This window comes from Pseudorca crassidens, chromosome 3 (genome assembly GCF_039906515.1).
Source record: "Pseudorca crassidens isolate mPseCra1 chromosome 3, mPseCra1.hap1, whole genome shotgun sequence".
NCBI classification, from domain to species: Eukaryota; Metazoa; Chordata; class Mammalia; order Artiodactyla; family Delphinidae; genus Pseudorca; species Pseudorca crassidens.
The window spans coordinates 165,864,968-165,886,876 of NC_090298.1; the positions used below are offsets into that span (position 1 = coordinate 165,864,968).

The 21,909-nt window shown below is 50.9% G+C and overlaps 1 protein-coding gene across 3 annotated transcripts in view; it reads left to right on the plus strand.

Moving 5' to 3' along the window:
• OLFM2 (olfactomedin 2) overlaps window positions 1–21,485 on the plus strand; it is a 62,926-nt gene extending 41,441 nt beyond the window's left edge. For all 3 annotated transcript variants that reach the window (XM_067733847.1, XM_067733848.1, XM_067733846.1), the window contains 5 exons: window positions 15,855–16,004; window positions 17,783–17,929; window positions 18,182–18,401; window positions 18,736–18,842; window positions 20,346–21,485. In XM_067733847.1, the coding sequence (XP_067589948.1) occupies window positions 15,855–16,004; window positions 17,783–17,929; window positions 18,182–18,401; window positions 18,736–18,842; window positions 20,346–21,023 (1,302 nt within the window). In that variant the 3' untranslated portion in view covers window positions 21,024–21,485. The remainder of the gene's footprint in view (window positions 1–15,854; window positions 16,005–17,782; window positions 17,930–18,181; window positions 18,402–18,735; window positions 18,843–20,345) is intronic.
• The last annotated feature ends 424 nt before the right edge of the window (window positions 21,486–21,909 follow it).

Consider the following 21,909-nt stretch of genomic DNA (forward strand, 5'->3'; position numbering starts at 1 on the left):
ACGTGCTCACCTGAACCTTGCTGGTGGATTTCTCTGCCTCTCTGTCTTGCTCTAACCAGCCCACCCTCAATGATCTTCCTGACCAGGTCTTTTCTCTGCTCACACGTGGTTATGGGCTGAACGATGTCCCCCCACACCCACCCCACAAATTCATAAGTTGAAGTCTGCACCCTCAGGACCTCAGAATATGACTGTACGGTTAAGTCCCCTCTATACAAATGAGTTCTGTTCTGAGATCATGTTCGTGAGTCCAACAAAGTTAGCCTAGGTACCCAACTAACACAATCGCTATATAGTACTGCACTGTAATAGGTGTATAATACTTTTCACACAAATAATACATAAAAAACAAACAAACACGAAAAATAAAGAAAACATTTTTAATCGTACAGTACAGTACCTTGAAAAGTACAGTACAGTACCAGCTACATCACCACTGTTTTACACCTGCTTCCGGTCATCCTGGGCTTCACATCCTGGGGAGATGCCCAGAGGAGCCACCAGTGTCAGGAGAGGAACGTTGCCACCCTGAAACCATTACTTGGCAGGAAGGGAACCAGGGGATTCAATACGCCAGACTCTTTCCTCTGTCCGCCCCCCACCCCAGTCTCCTGTGGTCACACTCACTGGCCAGACGTCGCTGGAAGCTGGAGGGCGGGGGCTTCTGGGAGGTGGAGGCTGCAGGGGTCAGCCTCCCGGAGCACAGAGCCGATGGAGAAGTGGGGAGAGAGGACCTGGAGGGGCAAACAAAATATCCAGCTCATCTCCTGGCCTCCCGATTTGAGCTTCAAATTCTGCACCATCTTCTCCCTACTGGAGTAGAATCTTGGCGAGAACAGGGATCTTTGCCTGTCTTGTTTGCTGCTGTGTCTCCAGTACCCGGCACAGAGTAGGTGCTCAATCAGTATTTGTGGGATGCCTTTGCCCATGCTGTTCCCTTTGCCTGGAACCTGTGTAACCAGGCTCCGTAGCCATCCTCTGCTCTTACTTGTGCTGGCTCCATCACGGCTTTGTCGCGCTGTTTTATAATCGCCTCTTTGTCTCTCCAATATCTTAGCTCCCTTAATCCTCAAAACACCAGCGTTGTCATCACTCTTCTCCGCTTTGAGGAAATTGAGGCGCAGAGAGAGTAACTCGCCCAAGGTAACCCAGAGCCAGGATTTAAATGCAGACTGTCTGAGCCCCAGATACCGGGCTGCCTTTTTGGTTCCCTGTCAGCAACTATTTGCCTTTTTTTTTTGGCTGCGCTGCACAGCTTGCGGGATCTTAGTTCCCCGACCAGGGATTGAACCCTGATCCTGGCAGTGAAAGCACCGAGTTCTAATCACTGGGCCACCAGGGAGTTCCCTCTGTTTGCTTATTTTCATGCCATGATCAATTTTATTGCACTCACGTGTATATTACATTGCCGATGTTAAGCTATTCGAATACACTAACAACAACCTCAATGACATCACTGCTATTCTTAGCTCCATATCACTAGTGGGGAAACGGAGGCCCAGGGTGGCTAAGTCACTCGCCCAAGGTCACACAGCAGAGCTGAGATTGGAACCCAGGCGACCTGGCTCCAGATTCGGTGCCCTAAATGACCATGCTCTGTTGCCTCACCTTGGCTGGGGGAATTGAATGCCTGTCTTTGAAATCCTGAATGTGAGTCCAAGGTGTAGCCAAATGATAAAAGGTTTGGACCCCAAATTAACTTGCCACCCCCAGTGGCGCACACAGAGCCCACGGAAGTCAGTTTTCAGGCAGTGCTTATGCCTGGCTGTCTCTGTGAGTTATTAGCCAACAGATCGGGCCCCTGTCACCTCCTGGCCACACTGTCCAGCCTTCAAGGCCTCCCTCCCTCCATCCCCCACGTGGGACCCTCATAGTAAACACCTTCATTTTGTGCAGTGGCGTCCCTGGCACCCGGCGTGAGATTCCTGAGCCAGCCAAAGAAGGTCAGCTTCCACCGTGACGACCTTTTCCGTGCACCGATGGATTGATTTCAGAAATCCAGCTCCAGCCGATGGGCCCATCCCCTACCGCAGGCACTGATGGCTGCAAATTTATGCCCAAGCCAGAAATTGAATTCCTATAGGTCGAGAGAATTGTCAGAAAACCTCATCCAGGCTCATTTTTACTTCTGACAAACGTCAGGAGAGAGATTAAACCTGGGCCGGTGTCTTCCAGCAGCAGGGACTGTGGTGGCGGGGAAATGACCTTGACGTGGGTATTTTTCTTACATTCCCTGGCTTCACCTTGGCCTCCCAGAGCTGAGAAATAAAAAGCAACCGGACCCACAGGCCCGTGTGGTTGAAGGGAATTCCCATTTCTGACCAGCTAATGTTCAAAAGGGGCAAGCTCTGTGTACCCAAAGGCAAGTCTCTTGGTCCCTGTGGCAAATATTGAGCCATTCAGAGGGATGGGAATCACGTGACAGCCAGGCCACTTCCTGCACCAGGTCCTGAGGGCAACTTTACAAGGTTCTAATTAATCTTCCCTGTGCTATGACAAAGAGGACATAAAAATGTGGATAATGGGATGGGACTACCCTGGTGGTCCAGTGGTTAAGACTCCGCATTTCCACTGAAGGCGTTGCAGGTTCCATCCCAGGTCAGGGAACTAAGATCCCACATGTCGCACAGCGAGACCAAAAGATTTCGTTTTAAATGTGGATAATTCCGTAGCCCCTCACCCCGACTCTGCCGCCTGCCCGAAGGCCGGGAAGGAAGAAACAGAAATCAAATGATAGCTCTGGGAAGGAAGAATCCCCGTCTTGCTAGAAAAAATCTCTCACTTGCCTTGAAAAATGAGACGTCTGATGCAAATGTAGCTGCTTCCCTTTGGTACAAAAGCCCCTAAATATTAAAGAAATGAATCCTTGATGTCTACAAAGAAAGGATCAAAAACGAAACTTTCTGAAAGGAGAAGAGCTTTTATTTCGCTGTGAACCTTTCTAGATGTGGCCTCTGGCAGGGATGCCTGCAGAACATGGAGTGCGGGAGGATAAAGAAATAAATGACTGCCGTTCTTGTATTCATTCATTCATTCAGGAAGTGTCTGTGAAGCAGCTACTGCATGCCAGGTATTGGGCTGTGAGCCAGGGAAACCTCAGGGAGAAATTAGGACCTGCTTCCCGCCCTTCAAAGCTGGTGGGGCATTCTACAAAGTCTCTGACCTGTAGTCCTCAAAACTGCCAAGGTCATGAAAAGCAAGGAAAGATGAAGAAACTATTACAGACCAGAGGAGATTAAGGAGATGTGACAACTAAATGCAATGTGCAATCCTAGGTGGGATTCTGGACCAGAAAAGACATGAGTGGAAACACTGGAGGAATCTCAATAAAGTCTGGAGTTTAGTAAGAGTGATGAACCAATGCTGGTTTCTTAGTTGTGACAAATATGCCATGGATATGTAAGATGTTAACAACAAGGGAAATCGGGTGAGGGGCGTATGGAAGTTCTCTGTCCTGTCTTTACAATTTTCCTGTAAATCTAAAATCCTTCTGGGACTTCCCTGGTGGTCCAGTGGTTAGGAGTCCACGCTTCCACCGCAGGGGACGCGGGTTCAATTGCTGGTCCGGAACTAAGATCCCGCCTGCCCCACAGCGCAGCCAAAAAATAAAATTAAAAATGATCCATTAAAAAAATAATAATTAAAAAGGTAAAAAATAAAATACTTCCAATATAAAAAGTTTATTTAAAAAAAAAGTTAGCAGGGGACATGGAACGGTTCTAGAACAGTGCTGGTTCCATGAATTGATATGAAAGCTCCCACTGACTGGGCAGTCACAATGTACCAGGCACCGTGACTGACTCTTGACATGTACCAATTCATCATTTTCACAAGAACCCTGTGAAGCCTGGCCGTTATTATCCCAACTTTTAGATGAGGAAATGGAGAGGTTAAGAAAGGCACAGAGGGGTTAAGCTACTTGCCCAAGGTCACACAGGAAGGAGTAGATCAGAATTTGGACTGAAGCAGCCTGTGTGATAAGATCTACAGCTGGCTGTTCATGCACAGTATTTACTGAGCAGTTACTATACCCTTCAGAGGCTGACCAGAGAAACAACTCTTCTAGGGCTTTCGGCGATTTTAGTTCAGGGGATTGGTTACAAAGATGATGGAAGAGATGAAAAACTAAACAGAGATGGAAACGAAAACCAGAGATTAGCAACAGCTGAGAGCATTTATCCCCCTAGGACGGGTGGTGGTGGGGTGTTGGATAGAAGAGGTGGTATAAACAGAGCCCAGGCCTGGGATTACCAGGGGGAGCTGAAGCCACGGAACCAATGCTGGAGCACAGGAGGCAGAGAAAGCAGGGAAATACCGCTGCTTCTCCCCTTGTCCTGCCCTCATATCCTCCATGAGTGCCTCCCATTGGCTGAACCTTTCTGAAAGCAAAGGAGTGTGAGAGCTGTAGTTCCCAACCGTATGCAGCAGAGCAGGGGAAGGAAAGGATGAAAATTCAGCCATCAGGCAGCTTACACTTAAGTGTGTGTGTGCATGGGGGGACTAGGCAGGAAGGGGATGGGATGGTTTTGGTTCCCATTTTACAAATGAAAGAGGCAAAGGGATCTGCTTAGAAACTCACAAAGAGGAAGTGGCAGATCCAGGATTTGGACATGTATTATGGGTTCAACCTCGTAGGGTTCTTCTGAGGATTGGTGAGAAATGAGCTGCAAAGCCCTTAGAATAGAGCTTGGCTTACAGGATATGCTCCATAAATGTTAGTTGTTATTGATGAGGAGGAGGATAATAATAATTATTATTACAACTGCTGTCATTTTTATGATGCTAAAGGACCTTCCTTTGCATAGAACTGCTGTATCCCACTGTCACAGGACTCTGTGTGTGTATGGGTGTGTGTGTGAGGGGGTGGAGATGGGGACCATTTAAGAGAGGGGTCCATCCTGGAACCAGAACACCCCACTCTGCTGAGACCTGAGCAGGTTTTCCCCATGTGAAGGAGGAGAGGGAGAGTGTCCTAAGCAAAGAACACTGCGCGGACAAAAATGCAGAGGCAGCAAGGGGAACTGAAACAGCTGTATGTGGGTGAAGACAAGTAAGTAGTAAGGCTGAGAATTCAGCCGTAGCCCAGTGGGCAGGACTGGTGAGTGCGTCCAGGTGGCATTTGGGCTTTATACTGAGGGCACTGGGGGCCATGAAGGGTCCAATGTGGGGGGTGACACTTTGTAAATTTATTTATTTTTGGCTGCTTTGGGTCTTCGTTGCTGTGCGCTGCTTTCTCTAGTTGCGGCGAGCGGGGTCTACTCTTCGTTGTGGTGCGCCGTGGCTTCTCTTGTTGTGGAGCACGGGCTCTAGGCGCGCGGACTTCAGTAGTTGCAGCGTGTGAGCTCAGTAGTTGTGGCGCGCAGGCTTAGTTGCTCCGCGGCATGTGGGATCTTCCCAGACCAGGACTCGAACCCGTGTCCCCTGCATTGGCAGGCGGATTCTTAACCACTGCGCCACCCGGGAAGCCCGGGGGTGACACTTTGAAAGCTGGCTCTGGCTTTTCTGGGGAGAATGGGTCGGTGGATGCAAGGCTTGAAGCCAAGCTTCCATGGAGAGAGAGAGAGAGTCTTCTCCCATAAGCATAGCGGCTAAGAGTGAGGACTTGAGAGTCTCACAGGCTGGGGTCCAAATTCCAGCTCAGACACTTGCTCTGTGAGTTTGGGCAACTAACTTTCCTCTCTCTGCCTCAGTTTTTCCATCTGTAAAGTGGAGCTAATGTTAGTACGTACCTCATTGGGGGAGGGGAGGCTACAAGGATTTAAAATTTGTAAAGCAGCTTAGAAGAGCATCTTAGTTCGTTCAGGCTGCTATAACAAAAATGCTGTAGACAGGGTGACTTAAACAACAACATTTATTTCTCACAGTTCTGGAGGCTGGGAAGTCCAAGATCAAGGTGCTGGCAGACTCAGTGCCGAGTGAGAACCAGATTCCTTGTTCATAGACGATGTCTTTTCACTGTGTTCTCACGTGCCAGAAGGGTTCAGGGAGCTCCCTGGGGTGTCTTATAAGGGCACTAATCCGACTCCCAAAGACCCCACCCCAAAATACCATCACACTGTGGATTAGTTTTCAACATATGAATTCTGGGGAGACAGAAAGAGTCTATAGCAAAGAGCACTCTATAAGTGTTAAATAAAGTAAAAACCCAGGGCTTCCCTGGTGGCACAGTGGTTGAGAGTCCGCCTGCCGATGCAGGGGATGCGGGTTCGTGCCCCAGTCCGGGAAGATCCCACATGCCACGGAGCGGCTGGGCCCGTGAGCCATGGCCGCTGAGCCTGCGCGTCCAGAGCCTGTGCTCCGCAACGGGAGAGGCCACAACAGTGAGAGGCCCTAGTACCGCAAAAAAAAAAAATAAATAAAAACCAGTAGGAGAGGCTTCTCATGGCTTTTAATCCCATCTCAATGCTGAGGGCACCCAAATATGTATCTCTAGCCAAATCCTCTCTCCTCCTTTCCCCAGCTACCTACTTGATATTTCCACTTGGAGGTGGTCACAAGCCGCATAAATGGAACATGTCTTCAGGCTGGACTCTTGATTTTCATCCCCCCTCTAATTTTCCTCCCCGCCCCACTCCACATGGGCTCCTCCTCCAGCCTTTTTCAGCTCAGTAAATGGTACCCCCCCATCCATGCACTCCATTGCTTGGCCCCCAAAAGTTGGACTCATCCTCAACTCCCCTCTTTCCCTTCCGCCCCACATCTAGTCCCTCAAATCCTGTGGGCTCTGCCTTTATACTTATTTATTTATTTAGCTGTGCCGTGAGGCATATGGGATCTTAGTTCCCCAACCAAGGATCAAACCTGTGCCCCCTGCAGTGGCAGCATGGAGTCTTAATCACTGGACCGCCAGGGAAGTCCCGGGCTCTGCCTTTAAAACATAGGAATCTACCCATTTGCTGTCCCCATTCCATCTACCCTGGTGCAAGCCCTCATCATGGCTCACCTGGATGACTGTGGGGGTGAACAGCATGTTCAAAGGCCCTGGGGTGATAAAGAGCTCAGGAGTCATTGGGAATCTGAATGTAGGCTGGTGAGATTCAGGAGACTCGAGTGAGGGTTTGTTTCTTCCCTGAGGGGTCTCCTCAAATGGGGTGTTATTGAGTGCTGGGGACGGGCAGGAACTTGTCCTTTCTCAAAGCAAACTGGTCTGACGACTGGAGTGGCCCTCGTGTTGTAGCCTGGATGCAGACCTCTGTCCATCAGCCCAACCCTTAGGGCTGTCTGCGGGCATCCACGGTGTTTCCGACAGTCTGGGCCACACTGCGAGGGAATGGACTGTGTTTGTAAATTCTTGCACGAGGCAAGCCTCCTCCAGGGAGAAGGACCCCAGGGAGGGCAGTCAGTCAAACTCAGAGACCTGTGTCTCTTCCCACCTTTCCCAAGGAAGTCTATTTCATTCATTTTGGTCCACGTTGGCACTGTAATGGCAGAGCCTAAGACATCCAGGAATGTATGTCTGGACCGGGGCCCAAGGGGCAATGGGGGTCTTCTGCCATGGCTTGGCTGGCTTCAGAGGGTGAGAGGTGGTGTGTGCCAGCCTGAATAGCCTCTCAGGGCAAGATGGGTTATCTGCATTGGAAGGGAACGAATGAATAAATGAATCAGGAATTCCCTGGCGGTCCAGTGGTTGGGACTCAGCGCTTTCACTGTCGAGGGCTTGGGTTCAATCCCTGGTGGGGGAACTAGGATCCTGCGAGCCGCAGGACGCGGCCAAAAAAAAAAAAAAAAAGAATGCATGAATGAATGAACTCACAGTCGGCCCCCCTCATCCCATCCCAGCCCCTCCCCCCGCCACGGGCTCTCACAGGCCACGCCCCAGCTGCTCAGACTGAGGGAGGCTCTGGTTCTCCATCTTGGCACGGGTGAGCTGATATCTTCTTTAAAGGCTGTCAAGCTTATCACTCAGCAGGGATTTGCCCAATACCGCTAGGTTTGACAGGAGCAGCCTGCTGTCATCTCAAGCCCTCCAAAGGGACTCAGGCCCCATCACGGCTGAGACGTGGCAGATAGGTATGTCCCTGATCATTCATCACGGCCTTTCTGCCGTCCCTGCAGTCAGAGGGGAGCCGCCGCCGCCTCTGTGCCTGCCACAGATGATCTGCAACTTGATCTCAGACAGTCCCTCCCTGGGACAGGCGGAAACCGATTTGGTGGTGGAGAGGAAACGCATGGTGAATCCGTGATGGGCTGTTTGCCCATCAGCATCTAATTATTCAACAAACATTCATCATGCCAGGCCTGGGGGATTCAGCAATGAGCAAAGCAGACAGAACTCCCCTTTCCCATCCTCTTTCCCATCGGGGGGCGGAGGCAGGCTTTGAGCCAGTGGTCACACCCAAGAGGTTCCAATGGCCATTGTGATCCGGGCTTGAAGGAGAACAGGGGAGGTGCAGCATGGTGGTGTAGACTGTGGAGCCATGTGGCCTGTGTTCAAATCCCAGCTCCACCACTTATAGACTGTGAAGCTCTGGGCAAGAGATTTGAGCCCTCTCTCCCCTCGTTTTCTTCACCTCTCAAAGGTGGATAATGACAGTGCCTGTCTCCTAGTGCCATGGTGAGAGCTCCACCAGTTAAAGCATGCAAAGTGCTTAGAACAAGGCTTGACATACAGTAAGAAATACAAGTATTAGGGGAAAAAAGCACAGGGTGCCTTGAGAAGTGGGTAACATGGGGAAGGGACAGCGGAGGCTGCTTTCGGAAGAGACATTTATGCTTGAGCCCTAGAAATGGGGAAGAGTTAGCCCAGCCATGAGATGGGGCAAGAGTTTTGATGGCTCAGGGACCAGCCAGTGCAAAGACCTGAAGGTGGGAAAAAGCATGGTGTGTTCCAGGAAGAGGAGGTTGCCTAGAGGATGGGCCACAGAGAACACGGCTGTGTGAGCCTTGGGGTTTCGTTGTTGTCTTTTTTTGTTGTTGTTCTTTTTTGTTTTGTTTTGTTTTGGCTGGACCGCATGGCACGTGGGGTCTTAGTTCCCCTATGGGATTGAACCCGTGCCCCCTGCAGTGGAAGTGAGGAGTCTTAACCACTGGACCACCAGGGAAGTCCCATGAGCTTTGTTGATTGCCTGTTACACTGAAGCAGGACTCCCCTCCACCAAATTACATCAGGGAGATGTAACTAGGACCAGAAACTGAACTGGCCGAGTCACGTGGTGAATAGGATGGAGCTGTGTCTCTGTCTGTCTTTGGTAGGACTCGACACCCTGTCTCTCCCTGTATCTCTTTCTCTCTCTCACTGCCATCCGGCTGTGACTTCTCATCATCTTGCATTCTCAGCCCCAAATCCAATGGACTTTCACCCATTCTTCCAGATCATCTCAGTTCAGTGCCCGCATCAGATTCAAACCATTTTGACTTCAGGAAGTTACCAAATTGGCTTTAGAGCATCGTGGGGATTATAACAATAATAGCAAACGTTTCTGTAGCACTTACTACATGCTGATGACTGTTCTAATTGCTCACAAGTATAGTATATTTTTTTTTTTGGCCACGCCACACGGTATGCAGGATCTTAATTCCCCACCCAGGGATTGAACCCGTGCCCGCTGCATTGGGAACGTGGCATCTTAACCACTTGACCACCAGGGAAGTCCCCTCTCGCATGTATGGTATTGACTCGTTCAAGCTTCCCGGCAACGCTGTGAGGTAGGTACAGATTATCGTGTCCAATTTACAGATGAGGGCAAGGAGGCACAGGGAGGTTAAACAACTCACACAGCAAGTGAGTGGCCAAGCCAGGACATCAACCCAGGCAGCCTGACCCTCAGACCCTGCTCTTAACCACCTGGCTCTACTCTACCAGCTGAGTAGGAAGAAGGGCCATCCAGAAGAAACGAGTCATTTCCATTGTAAGGATGTTGTCTGGAAAGATGCTGGTGACATCACACGGACTCCTTTTTGGGAGGGCCGTGGGAGAGATCCTTGCCTGTTCTTGGTACTAAAAATAGTTAAGTTTTCTCCTGAGCATCTGGTGTGTTTTTGTTTCAGGACACTGGGAGCCGCATAAATGACCAGCTTTCCCTTTTTGAGTTGGCTGCTAAGGAGCTTGAAGCCAAATTTATGGCCCAACCATATGCTGGTTGTTCAAGTTTTTAAGGGATGGGTTTTTCTTAGCCTCACTTCTGGCTCTATGTCCCCACTTTTTCTCTCTCTTCCTTGCAAAAAAAAAAAAAAAAAACCCGCAAAACTTTAAACAGACTGAAAAAAAACTTCACAAGAACAATACGTGTCTATTGTAGAAAACTTAGAAGGTAAATTTGAAGATGGGAATAAAAATCCCTACTCGTCCCCGATTTTAATGGCTGCATAGTATTCCCTCGTGTAGAGTTTTAAAATCAATGCCCCTACTGGCAAACGACTGGAGGGGAAAAAAATTCCAGTTGTCCAATTTTAGACAACACTTTAATGAGCATTCTTGTAGCAATTGAGTACTTGTCACATGGTTTCCCTGGGCTAAATTCTTAGGCTCAGATTGGGGTTAAATACAAATGCAGAAACCTTAAGGCTTTGGATTGGCAGACCGCCCTCCAGAAATATCTAATTCCTGCTCTCCTATTTAATTGGAGCTATCGTGTGGTATTTTACATATCCTTGTAAACCACTTGCAGTCTTCTCTGGAACAAGGCAGCCAACAAATAAATATACAAGCCCCAAGCCACTTCTGCTTCCCGATTAAATTATCCAGCCTCAGACGCAATAATATCCTTGACTTATCAAGAGGCAGCTGCTTGCTCTAGTCCTGTTTGCTCATCTCCAGTAGCCGGTGCTCAATGGTTGGCTGCCCCTGGGATCCTGTAGCAATCCCTCGGCCCCCGGAAGAACCAAGAACTGTTTTTTGAACCAAGACTTAGGTGACGGAGCTGTAGGCTGAGCTGATGATCCCGGACGCGAGAGCTAGAAAAACTTTTCCTGCGTGTCCTGTACTCAGTCAATCCTGGACCTGTTACATAGACGGCTGCTTAATTGGGGCAGCAGCCTAGGTGAAAGCGTTTGAAAAATCCCAGCCACTGTGGAGAACAGTATGGAGGTTCCTTAAAAAACTAAAAATAGAATTACCATACGACCCAGCAATCCCACTACTGGGCATATGCCCTGGGAAAACCGTAATTCAAAAAGAGTCATGTACCAAAATGTTCACTGCAGCTCTATGTACAATAGCCAGGACATGGAAGCAACCTAAGTGTCCACTGACAGATGAATGGATAAAGAAGATGTGGCACATATATACAATGGAATATTACTCAGCCATAAAAAGAAACGAAATCGAGTTATTTGCAGTGAGGTGGATGGACCTAGAGTCTGTCATATGGAGTGAAGTAAGTCAGAAAGAGAAAAACAAATACCGTATGCTAACACATATATATGGAATCTAAGAAAAAAAGGTCATGAAGAACCTAAGGGCAAGATGGGAATAAAGACACAGACCTACTAGAGAATGGACTTGAGGACACGGGGAGGGGGAACGGTAAGCTGGGACAGAGTGAGAGGGTGGCATGGACACATATACATGTGAGGTGAGACAGGCCACCAGATCAGAAGTGTCTGTACCGGGAGAAGTCTGCGGCTCTCACACCTGCTGTTATAAACATTTCCCTTAGGTATAGGCATTCTCTATCCCTAGGAGTGTGACCTCTGAGAATTTGTGACTTTGGTTTGAAGCTAAACCCAGTCTGGGAGAGCTGGCCTTTGGACTGTCAAACACGGAGCCTCCCGGGACATTCCAGTGGGTTCCCAAGGACATGAATTGACTGTGTGTTTGAACTTGAACCCGATGGGTGAAACTCAGGCTCTTTGCCGTGCTGCGATTTGGCAGCCAAACCCCGAGCATTTAATTACGCTGCTGCAGAGAACACTCCAGCGAGGTGCGTCCAACGCAGACAATTATTTTAGGAAAGCCGTGGAGGCCTTCTCTCTGCGCCGCTTAAATCATGCTTCTCTTTTACAATTCAATATTTCGTGTGTTGAGAGAAAATGGCTTGTTTGCTTCAAAGCACACGCTACAGAATGTAGGAAGGGGATGTTAATTATGTTGAACCGGGCTGCTTTGTCTCTGCACAAATGAGAATCTTCGGGGGGTTCTATCCAAATTGCTTGGGGATCAGAGCCAGGGGAGCACAGATGGAGATGTTTGGACTCAAGTTCATGGTTTTGTTTTTTTTGTCTTTGTTTTTTAAGAACAGTATTTGTCATGAAAAAAGGTGAAGCTAGTTCTGCATTCTCCTAGAACCAAAGGGGAAGGCATTCCTGAATCACTTTTCTTTTCTTTTTTTTAATTTTTATCTTTTACTGGGGTTTAGTTGATTTACAATGTGGTGTTAGTTTCAGGTGTACAGCAAAGTGATACATATATCTATTCTTTTTCAGATTCTTTTCCCATACAGGTTATTACAGAATATTGAGTAGAGTTCCCTGTGCTATACAGTCAGATCTTATTATCTTTTTTTTTTGCGGTACGCGGGCCTCTCACTGTTGTGGCCTCTCCCGTTGCGGAGCACAGGCTCCGGACGCGCAGGCTCAGCGGCCATGGCTCACGGGCCCAGCCGCTCCGCACCGGGAAGATGTGGGATCTTCCCGGACCAGGGCTCGAACCTGCATCCCCTGCATCGGCAGGCAGATTCTTAACCACTGCGCCACCGGGGAAGCCCTGATTATCTATTTTATATAGAGTAGTATGTGTATGTTAATCCCAGCCTCCTAATTTATCCCTCCCCCTCTGGGTCACCCTTTTTGTCTTAGGCCATCCTTCTCGGTTTTGGTCGGGCTTCTTCAGGAGCAGAGCTGGATGAGAGGAGTTGAGTGCAAATACTTAGCTGGGAGGCGATCCCAGGAGGAACCAGTGGCGAAAGGGAGATGGGAAATGAAGGAAACCCAGGCAGGGCAATCTAATGGTCCCACTGTGGGCACCTGGAGCACAGATCCCCATGGGATCCTCTGGGAAACTGCAGGCAGCAGGCACCCCAGCGTTCTGCCACTGGAGAGGCGAGAGGGCTGGTATTTATCACGAACTCCGTGGGGACTTCCGGGTGGGAGGTGCTTCTGCCTGCCCAGTGCAAAGGCAGGGTGGGCTCGGACCACCCGAGGAAGCCCTTGGCAGTGAGGCGCTCTGCAGTAAGGCTGGAGTGTGGGCTCCACCTGGACCATGCCTACATGCAAGGGAGCCTGGGAAGGTGAGTGACTTCATTCCTCCGCCGGGGAAACATGGACTTGTAAAGAGGGAGTTCCCTCAACCTCTGAAGTGAGTACGTAAGGCTCAAAGAATGACTAATGACAATAGTTTCAGATGGCATCTATGAATGTTTTCTTTTTTTCTTATAAATTAGCGGACGAGTCAAGCTCATCTGAACAGTGATATCACTTGCTCACATTCCAATAAGCTAAAAAAAAAAAGGCTTTATTGAGTGGGAGAGAAAAAGTGGGCTAACAGCTGGAGTCTCTGGGATTGCTCATTGCCCATTGCTCACAGCCTGGCTTATCTCTGCTACAGCTCATGGGAACAGCTTCTGCGGGGTGATAAGTAGCGGCTGTGCAAATGATCCATGATGGTGAAGCTTGTTTCTCTGTAAAACACTTGGGGTTTTATCAGACTTTCTTCCCTGTCTTAGGAATGCATTCTGGATAGGACCAGCATCTTCTACTTCCCATCTCCTCGGTTTCCACCCATCACCGCTTGCCTGGACCCTTGCAGTCACCTCTGCCCTGGTTTCCCACCCTTGCCACCTCACACCCACAGTCTGTTCCCCCCCACAGCAGCCAGGGGGCGCTTGTGAACACCTGAGTCAGGTCCTGTCCATCCTCTGCACAGAACCCTCCTTGGCTCCTACCTCACTCAGAGCAAAAATGTGTCCTCCCCATGGTCCACAAGGCCCTGCACATGCTGTCCTGTTCCATCTCTGTCCTCATCTCCCCCACCCCGCGCACAATCTCTCCCTCGGTGACTCTGTTCTAGCTGAACTAGCCTCCTCCATGTTTCCCAACCATACCAGGCATGGTCCGGCCTCAGGGCCTTTGCACTTGCTGGTCTCTCTGCCTGGAGCATCCTTCCCCAGATATCCTCATGGCTCCTCCCTCACCTCCTTCAGGTCTTTACTCAAATGACATCTTCTCATTAAGCCCTTCCCAGGGCCCCTAAAATTGCAACCCTAACCACCCCCCAACCCTAGCATCCTCCATCATTTCTTCCCTGCTTTACTTCTCTCTATGGCACTCAAAACCCTTTAAATACTTGGTGTTAACTTACTTATTTCTGTTGCTCTCCACTTTAAAGTAACTCCTAGAGGAGCTTTTGTGTTTGTTTACTATGTTTTCAATGTCCAGAACAGAGCCTGACACACAGCAGGAGCTTAACAAATATTTGTTGAACAAATGAGACCACCATGCCCTGATTAAAAACGAAAAGACTGGGACTTGTGACTGACTCCAGTACGTTCTGGGGAAGCTCAAGGGGGCCTGATCTGGGGGCCCAACACGTTCCATCCAGTGAGGATTCAATGCTTTTTGAGCAATGTTTCTCCAATCCCTCCAGGTATTGGTCAGAATTTGTGTGCCAGAAGTGTCCCTTCCTCTCTCTCCTTCTCCTGGCTCACTCATCCCTCAAGTTCAGCTTACTTGTCCCTTCCCTGGGGCACCTCCTCTGAGACCCTCAGCCTGGGAGGGTCTGTTACTCTCTGTACTTTCTTTGTAGCATTCACTGCAGCATATAGTTCTAGAAGTAATGGTAGGATTCCATAATTCATGTCTGTCTCCTCCACATCTATGGGCAGCAATCGATATGCTTTCTTCGTCTCTCTCTTCCTAGACCCTATCCCAGACCCATGCCTGGCATAGAATAGGCATTCACTAGATGTTTTCTAATAATTTTGGAAAAATATGGCTCTGATGAACATGAGCCATAGGACACATGCATCCCTTAAAAACCTGAACAACCAACATCAGTTCCCCGATGAAGATGAGCATTTCAAAGGTTCTGATAAGTCCTGCATTAAAGAAACTCGTTTCAGGAATTCCCTGGTGGTCCAGTGGTTGGAGCTCTGTGCTTTCACTGCTGAGTGCCCGGGTTTGATCCCTGATCGGGGAACTAAGCCCTCAAGCCGTGCAGCATGGCCAAAAAAAAAAAAAAGACAGAAAGAAACTCGTTTCACTCAGCAATGCACAAACATATTTGACCTCAGAGTACCGTCTTCCCAGCATGCCTGCTAAGATTGCCAGGGTTCCAAGGAGCATGGTTTGGGAAGCACAGCCATAATTGATCCCTGAATTATCTGAGCAGCATCAACTGACTTGAAATTTAGTTTAGGAGGAGTCTAAAAGTGACGCCTTCTAGTCAAGGGCTTGGAGGTCTCTGTGAGGAGTCTGTCACCCTTTGGCCATCACCCTGCCTCTTCTCAGGAACAGGGGTTGGTGGAAGGGGGAATGACAATAGTAGAGTTATGCTTAGTGGCCCCCAAGATATATCCAGAACCTGTCTGTCACTGTGGGTTGAGAAGCAGAGAGGAATGTTCAGGTGTGAGGGTTGGTAGGAGTCTGAGTCTATGTTCTAATGGTGGTTATGGAGGCATTGTTGCATGCGTGTGCAAGTGTGTTTGAGAGAATGAATTCCCCTCTTTGGAAGGGCTCACATCCCACAATTCCTTGCCATGTTCCTTCGCCCCTCATACCTCAGTCTTTTCATCTGTAAAATGGGGCTCCCTGAGGAGGGATTGAGATCACACACGTCTGGCACTTAGCACACTGTCTGGCACATTCCAAGGGTCCAGCAAAAGACCTCTGTCATCTCTCCGGGGCCCCTTTTCTCTCCCAGGAGCGATGGGGTGATTCCCCCATTGGGTTCCCACTCTCTGACTCCGACCTCCCCGCAGACCCTCTTCCAAAGCCCAGAGGAAGGCTGGCAGCTGTACACCTCGGCCCAGGCTCCCGACGGAAAATGCATCTGCACGGCCGTGATCCCCGCGCAGAGCACCTGCTCCCGCGATGGCCGAAGCCGGGAGCTGCGGCAGATGATGGAGAAGGTAAGAACCTTCCAGGTTCCCTTATGAAAATCTCCCAATTCCCACCCTGCCCTCTGCCCCCATCCAGATCAGCCGGGGCCAGATCTAGCCAAGCAGATTATTCAGAACTGGTGGATGACCTGGCTCCCCTCCAGGTGGATATTTCGGTCAATATCTGTTTAGTGCTTTCTTTGGAGGAGAAGCTGAGCGCTGTATGGGGACAGGGAAGGAGAACCCCAGTGGCAGCATCTGAGTCTTCGGTGCATGAGCTCTGGCCCCACCACGCACTCAGCCAGACTCACCTGCTAAGACCCTTTCTCACCCTCCATCCCAAGAGACTTACATAAAGATGCCTTCCCCTTCTGATTGTGGTTGATATAAACTGGTCCCCAATGGGGGGACCCTTCAGTACATTCCCAAGGATATTTCGGTGCCCTTTAGAGGCCGACTGCTGTCTCTTGCCACTACCCAGCTGAACTGCCCATTAGTCACCTCTGATGTCGGTGTTGAAAGGGACTAGCAACTTCCCACCGCCATCCTGTAGAAGAGGAAGCTGAGGACAGAAGGGACCCTTGTTGGCACTGGAGTCTTCCACCCATTAACTCTGTAGGATCCTGCCCTGCCCGTGACACCGGAACTGCTTTCCCCAACAGTGCAGAATGGCCATGTGGTGTCCCCTGATTGCTGACCATGACCATAAAAATGTTTTGTGGCGTCCAGGACGGGTATCAGGCTCTTGACTTTCTGAGAACTTCCAAGTGTCACGTGAACGATGGTTCAGGAAAGTCTGTATATTTCAACAAGCATCCAGTGTTGCCTCTGAGTTCACCTTGGCCGGGAGGAACTCAACTTAGCCAAGTGGAGGTGGGAGCTAGGGGGCCCTCGGTCTGGATTAGGAGAGGTCAGGGCAAGGGGAAGTTCAGTTCCCTCATTTAGCCTAAAGGTATTTATTGAGCATCTAGTATTTACTGAGCATTCAGCTGTGGACAAGCCAGACACTGGGTCTGCCTCTGAGGATCCCACCTAAAGGAGACAGATGAATAAGAATGTTCCAGGTAGTAGTCATAGCTGGAAGGAAAATAACCACGTAAGGGGGAGAGGGTGAGTGGCTGCTTAAGGCAGGGTGAACAGGGAAGGCCACTCTGAGGAGGTGATGCTGGAGTTGAGACATGAAGGATGAGGCGAAGCCAGCGACGAAGACAAAGGGAACAGCGCTCCAGGTAGAGGGATCAGCAAGTGCAAAGGCCCTGAGGACGGAAGAAGCTTCAAATCTATGTGAGCGAAGTTGGGCTGGTGGTTGCAGTGGATGAACACAGCGAGTGGGCAGGCAAAAGGGCAGGACCAGCTCACAGGGTCTGCAGGGGAAGGTGATCCAATCTTCCTTTTGAAAAACTCCCTCTCGGGACTTCCCCGGTGGTCCAGCGGTTAAGACTCCGTGCTTCCACTGCAGGAGGCCTGGGTTCGATCCCTGGTTGGGGAACTAAGATCCCACATGCCTCGCAGTGTGGCCAAAAGAAGAAAAAAGAAAAACCTCTGTCTGGCTGCTCTGTGGAGACTTGACTGCTGGGGACGAGAGTGGTGGCAGGGAGAGCAGGGAAGAGGGAAGAGGTGGGAGGTGGTGGTGGCCAGACTAGTAGCCAGTGGATGGATTGGGCCTGCCATTGGGAGGTCAGGTTGCTGGTAAGGTTGGGAGGAGAAGGTTGGTTGGGTGTTTGGCCTCTGGCCCCGCCAGGTCTTGTCTGTGGCATCCCGGGGACGGGGACAGGAGTGTGGCTCTTCCTAACCCTCCAAGTTCCTAGGTTCAGAACGTCTCCCAGTCCATGGAGGTCCTTGAGTTGCGGACGTACCGTGACCTCCAGTACGTGCGAAGCATGGAGACCCTCATGCGGAGCCTGGATGCGAGGCTCCGGGCGGCCGACGGGTCCCTTTCGGCCAAGAGCTTCCAGGTGGGTCCTTCTGGGTTCAGGTCAGAGGTCAAGAGAAGCATTGGGATCGGTGCCCATTAGTTCCCAGAGTGGGGGTCACATCTGGGAAGGACCGAGTGTTGGCTGGCCCAGATCTAGGGTCCAGTGTGGGCTGAATGCCAAGGGCCAGGTGTGCATCAGAGATAAGGGGTGAAGTTGTGGGTTGAAGCCTGGGCTCAGGTCTGGGCCACTGGTCAGGGGTTGGGATCAGCAATGGTTCCACCTTGGGAGCAGGAGATGAAGGACAGGATGACGGAGCTGTTGCCCCTGAGCTCGGTCCTGGAGCAGTACAAGGCGGACATGAGGACCATTGTGCGCCTGCGGGAGGAGGTGAGGAATCTCTCCGGCAGCCTTGCAGCCATCCAGGAGGAGATGGGCGCCTACGGCTACGGGGACCTGCAGCAGCGGGTGATGGCACTGGAGGCCCGGCTCCACGCCTGTGCCCAGAAGCTGGGTATGCCTTGATGCTTGACCTTGACCCCTGGCCTCCACACCCAACCCCAAAGCCCTCTGTGTGCCCAGGGCATGGTTTTGACCTCTAACTTCGAAACTTTGACCCTTGACCTCCCTACCCAAGGCCAAAAATAGACCCAGAAGCTGGAAATGCTCCTGACCCTACACTTCCAGTCCCTCACCCCCAACCTCACTCCACCTTGGGACCAGATTTCTGGATCCTTCCTCACCCCTGTTCCCAGCTCTTCAGTTTGATCACACTACCTCATCCTTGCCCTGCCTCCCTTGCGCTCTTCCCATTCTCCACCCTCATCCCCCCTGTTCCTGCCTCCCAGGCTGTGGGAAGCTGACGGGGGTCAGTAACCCCATCACCATTCGGGCCATGGGGTCCCGCTTCGGCTCCTGGATGACTGACACGATGGCCCCCAGTGCGGATAGCCGGGTGAGTGACTGGGCCCACACCAGGGGTCAGAACCTATACTGAGGAGGAGACATAGCCTGTGGCTGCCCCTAGGCGCCAAGCGATTCCGCATCAATGATTATCTTGTAAGCCAAAGTGTCCTAGGGTCTCCAGGGCCCTTGGACCTCCCCCTGACTGTCTAGCGACCACCAAGTGACCAAGAACTTTCCAGCCCTGTGAATCTGTAAGTCAGCTGACCTCCAATGACTTTATAGAGACTAATGGTTACTAGTACTAATGACCAGCTTCCAGTGACCACTGACCTCAAAGTAACCACCAGTGACCACTGCCTTCCCAAGGACTAGGACCTACCAGCACCACTCAATGATTTTTTTTTTTTTTTTTGCGGTACGCGGGCCTCTCACTGTTGTGGCTTCTCCCGTTGCGGAGCACAGGCTCCGGACGCGCAGGCTCAGCGGCCATGGCTCACTGGCCCAGCTGCTCCGCGGCATGTGGGATCTTCCCGGACCGGGGCACGAACCCGTGTCCCCTGCAATGGCAGGCGGACTCTCAACCGCTGCGCCACCAGGGAAGCCCTCAATGACCTTTAAACTTCCGGTGGCCACCATGGTCACGATTGCCTATCACCTCTGATCCACAGGAACCATCTGTTAACTGCCTAGTGACTATCCTAGTGATGGATGTTGGTCACTGGGCAGCCATGGAGCGTCATAGATTAGAGGCAGCAAATAGCCACTGCCCCACTGTGATCGTTGGCCTCCCAGGCATCATGGTGGTTCAACCAAGGGGTTACGAGCTTGGGTTTGGGGGGAACTGCCCGGTGGTCCAGTGGTTAGGATTGGTGCTTCCACTGCTGGGGCATGGGTTCAGTCCCTCGTCGGGGAACTAAGATCCCACAAGCCACGAGGCACCAAAAAAAAAAAGAAATCAGACTTGGAGTTATATCCCGCTTCCACCAATTCTTAGCTGGGAAACTTGGGGAGGTTCCTTAATGTCTCTGAGCCTCAATTTTCCTTATCTTAAAAATGGTTATGATAACATCAGCGTTACAGTTTTTAGGTTGCTTAGCCCAATAACCAGCATGAGTAAGGGCACTCACAAACGCTAATACCATGGTGACAGCGAAAGACGTTGACGGAGAGGATGCTGACGTACAGGAATTACCCACGGGCGATGGATTCACGTGACCTCTTACCACCCAAGGGCAGCCTAATGACCACTAACCATCCCATATCCAATGACCAGTGAACTCCTAGGCCCAGTGAGTCGCCAGGGACTGCAGTTTCCCCGATTCTTGGGGATCAAGCACTGTCCTCTGAGCGTCTGAGACCAATAGCACTCCCTGACCAAATGATCCCAGTCACTGGGATGATGCCTGGTCATGAAAGGTCACTGGACATCCCATGACTGAGTAATGACCACTTAGTGACTGTTGATCCCTAATGACTGTATGATTCCTTAGTGGCTGCTGGGACCTTTGGGTCATTGGTGGTGGTCCACCAGTGACCAGCGGCTCTCTTGTAGGTCTGGTACATGGATGGCTATTACAAGGGCCGGCGGGTCCTGGAGTTCCGTACTCTGGGAGACTTCATCAAAGGCCAGAACTTTATCCAGCACCTGCTGCCCCAGCCGTGGGCAGGCACGGGCCACGTGGTGTACAATGGCTCCCTGTTCTACAACAAGTACCAGAGCAACGTGGTGGTCAAGTACCACTTCCGCTCGCGTTCCGTGCTGGTGCAGAGGAGCCTCCCTGGGGCCGGCTACAATAACACCTTCCCCTACTCCTGGGGTGGCTTCTCGGACATGGACTTCATGGTGGACGAGAGTGGGCTCTGGGCCGTGTACACCACCAACCAGAACGCAGGCAACATCGTGGTCAGCCGGCTGGACCCGCACACCCTCGAGGTCGTGCGGTCCTGGGACACCGGCTACCCCAAGCGCAGCGCCGGTGAGGCCTTCATGATCTGTGGCGTGCTCTACGTGACCAACTCCCACCTGGCCGGGGCCAAGGTCTACTTCGCCTACTTCACCAACACGTCCAGCTACGAGTACACAGACGTGCCCTTCCACAACCAGTACTCCCACATCTCCATGCTGGATTACAACCCCCGCGAGCGGGCCCTCTACACCTGGAACAATGGCCACCAGGTGCTCTACAATGTCACCCTCTTCCACGTCATCAGCACCGCTGGGGGCCCCTAGGGGCTGCCGTCGTCGCTCACGCAGCCACGTGAGGGCCACGGGAGCCCTTTCTACTCCGCCTGTGTCCTTCCAAATTTATCTTTCTGTGTCCTGCCCTCTCTCTCTCTCTCCCTCTCCCCTCCTGTACTGTTTTTTCTCCCTCCACCTTTGCGCCCAGCTTTCATTCTCTGCTTCTGTTGTCAGTGCGTTTTCTCAGTATTGTCTCTTCTTTATTGATCTCTGATTTTGATACTTCGCTTTCTGTTTATTGAGCCCTCTCTATCTTTTATTCGATGTGACTCTCCAGCTATCTCTGCCTGTCTCTCTCCCTCCCTCCCTTCCCTCTTTGCGTCCCACTCAGTCCTCCTCCTCCTGGCTTCACGTCCCCTCCTCCCGACCCAAGGAGTTGAGTGCATGGATGTTTATTTTATTTACACCTTTTCTTTCCGGGTTGCTGGAATAAACGGGACCTTTGACATTTCATGCTTCAGCGGCTCTGTGTGTCTGGAAGGGGCAGAAGAGGCCAGGTGGAGGGTGAACCTGGAGGCCCACCCCAGCTGGGTCCCCTTGTCCCAGGCCACAAGCTTTGTGAACAGGGGCAGGTAAGCCCAGCCTGGGGGGGGTGGGGTGGCTGAGGGCCCTGGCAGAGCCCTTTGGGAAGAGAGGAGAGGATACCCGATCCAAACAACATGATCCAGATAACCAAGAACTCTATCACAATGAAGACTGGCCTCAAATGAATATTCTTTGTCACTGTTGTTTTTTTTTTCACTCGCTGATCACACAGGTGCATCAGTAACCCATCTGGCAGCTTTTAAAATGGGTTTTTAACAAGTTGGCTGCTTTTAAGAATATGGATATGAGAGGGTAGCACACAGAATTTTTCCTTTTTCTTCTCTTTTTTCTT